This window comes from Austrofundulus limnaeus, unplaced genomic scaffold (genome assembly GCF_001266775.1).
Source record: "Austrofundulus limnaeus strain Quisiro unplaced genomic scaffold, Austrofundulus_limnaeus-1.0 Scaffold258, whole genome shotgun sequence".
In the NCBI taxonomy this organism is placed as follows: Eukaryota; Metazoa; Chordata; class Actinopteri; order Cyprinodontiformes; family Rivulidae; genus Austrofundulus; species Austrofundulus limnaeus.
This window is the reverse complement of record NW_013952660.1, coordinates 100,954-103,640: the sequence shown is the minus strand read 5'-3', so window position 1 is coordinate 103,640 and position 2,687 is coordinate 100,954. Positions and strand designations below refer to the sequence as shown.

At 39.8% G+C, this 2,687-nt stretch overlaps 1 protein-coding gene across 1 annotated transcript in view; it reads left to right on the top strand.

Annotated features, from left to right (window-relative positions):
* The window catches only part of sez6l (seizure related 6 homolog (mouse)-like), a gene marked incomplete at its 5' end in the record, with an annotated part of 34,563 nt that overhangs the window by 19,658 nt on the left and 12,218 nt on the right, over positions 1–2,687 (top strand). Inside the window, 2 exon segments of the mRNA XM_014020570.1 lie at positions 957–1,151; positions 1,405–1,596. Of these exon segments, the coding sequence (XP_013876024.1) occupies positions 957–1,151; positions 1,405–1,596 (387 nt within the window).

The following is a 2,687-nucleotide window of genomic DNA, read 5'->3' as shown; positions in this document are numbered from 1 at the left end:
AAAATGGCTCTGCCCGTGTTGAAATATATTTTTAAAAATATACAAAACTAAACAGCCTACAGTATTTTTACAATCTTTATTTTACAGTTAAAATAAATGTTTATCAAATAAAGTCTAATGTTACTACTAATCGGGGATCCCTTTAAGGTGCCGAAAAGCTCAGAAATCACATTTTAAATACCAGTAAAGGGAGCAATTTTTACTAAAACACTAATGAAAGTTTCAGAATTTATTCAAACACCATCATCAGTTGTAGTGGATGGATGGATGAATGAAAAGGTGGTTGGTTGGTTGGTTGGTTGGTTGGTTGGTTGGTTGGTTGGTTGGTTGGTTGGTTGGATGAATGAAAGGATGGATGAATAGATGAATAAAAATGTTTGGATGAATAACTGAACGATTGGATGAATGAAAATATGGTTGGATGAATAAGTGAATGGATGAATGGTTGTTTCATCTGCATTTAGGATGTACTGAGGAAGTCATCAGGTTTGATTGGATGATTTTGTTGAAGGTGTTTTTTTCTTGACATCTTTTCTTGACAGCAGATAAGTCAGAGACAGTTTAATCATTGTGGTTGATCTTGTCAACTGTCACAAGTACATGGCAGCTTGTGAAACGTTTTTCAGAGGGAATGTGATTGGAAAATGAGAAGCTTCTCCAAATAGCAGCTACAGTAGCAGGCTGTCCTTATCAGAGACACAACAGGGAAGAGGTGATATCAGAAAAACGCTCCAGCTCTGATGAAATCCATCATCCTGTCACACGGTGAAGTAATTGTACCTCATATCCATCAATCATCCCACAAAGAATGCATCATGTAGGAGTCAACTGCTGCTGATCATGTTGGCCTTTTCACCCTCGTTACCAGTGACTCATCACTGCAGCCAAACCTGGACATAAGCACCCAACACTAATGAAGCCATTAATAACCCATTTGTCTGTAATTTCCTTCCCAGAGGTGTCCCGTAATGACTCCTGTCCAGACCTACCTGAAATCCAGAATGGCTGGAAGACAACGTCGCATGTCGCTCTGGTGCGAGGAGCTCGAATCACCTACCAGTGTGATCCAGGTTATGACCTGGTGGGACGGGAGACCCTCACCTGTCAGCTGGATCTCACCTGGAGCTCCCAGCCCCCCTTCTGTGAAAAGAGTCAGTTCTGCTCTATTTTGCTGTAGAAATCTTTTTACATCTGTTTGTATTTATCTGCATTAGAATATTTCAGGTCATAAGAAGTGAATAAATCAGCTAAACTTGTTTTTCTGTTGATATAGAGAATTCACTTATTCAAGAGGTGTATAGTATTAGATATTTGAGCTGAGAAAAAGATATGATTTTTGTATTTTTTTTCCATACCCACTCATATCTCATAGATTCTTCATTCTGTGTGTTATCTCTCCGTCAGTCATGTACTGTTCAGATCCAGGCCATGTGGAGCACTCCACCAGGTCACTGTCTGACTCTAAACTCCTGGTTGGTACAACCATTCAGTACAGTTGTAACCCTGGCTTCATTATGCAGGGTGGTGCCACCATTACCTGTTACGGCCGTGAGCCGGGGACGCCTGTGTGGACTTCTCGACTCCCTCACTGTGCATGTGAGTACCTATCAGGAAGGTTACAAGACCAGACCTGCTGTGTGTGTATTAAACATTTAACAAGGCAGATTGTGATAGTTTGACTGAAACATGTCAGCTTCAGGATTTTTTGTTGTTCAGTGTACCACTTGTACAAAAAGATGGCTCAGTCCGGGACTGATGCCTCTTCTGTCCTCCCTGGATCATTCAGAAAAAAAACACGAAGGCTTGTGGAAAAAGCAACACACTGTTCGGCATCTGAGAACATGATAATGAGCTGATGACATCAGTGAGTGACTATAGGATTAATCAACAAACAGATTTATTACTGATGGAATATTAAAGATGACACAAAACAGCAACTTTATCGTTAGTTTAAAAAGTATAGAACTGCAGGATCGCTAAATTCAGTTTTTTCTTTGATACAAGCAGACATCAGAGAGCAAATGCAATTGACACCGATTTTTTAACGAGGAAATATTAATGATGACGCAAAACAGAAACTTTGTAGTTACTTTTAAAATATTAAACCACAGGATCACTAAAATGAGTTACTTCAGTCTGTTTTGTTTGATGTGAGACAGACATCTGTCACATAATAAATATGTTGCGGCACATTTCAGCCAAGCTGAGATCTGCTTCATGCCTCTTTTGGTTCTGCGCTGCTGGGTTCATTTCTGAACGCGTACATGTGGGCGGGACCTGGCCGGCTCCTCCTATTGTGTATGGATGAACTGAGGGAGCTTAACGGCATCCCTGATTAGTTGTAACATTGGACTTTATTTGATAAGCATATATTTTAACTGTAAAATAAAGACTGTAAAAATACCGTAGGATGTTTACTTTTGTAAATTTTTAAAAATATATTTTAACACGGACTGAGCCAATTTATTTACACGCAAAGCATTCTGGGTAAATGATGACGTGGATAGGTCATCAGTGTGAGCGAGCTATATCCACCCTGAAGGTTAATCTTGGACAATATCTGACGATCGACTCTTTTAAATGAAACCAGAGAGTATTGACATACATATATATGGTGATAGCATCAGGGCTAATGCTAAAGCTAGCAGGCTAAGCTGAGGTTCTTCTTCCATGAAGCAGCTCTGTTG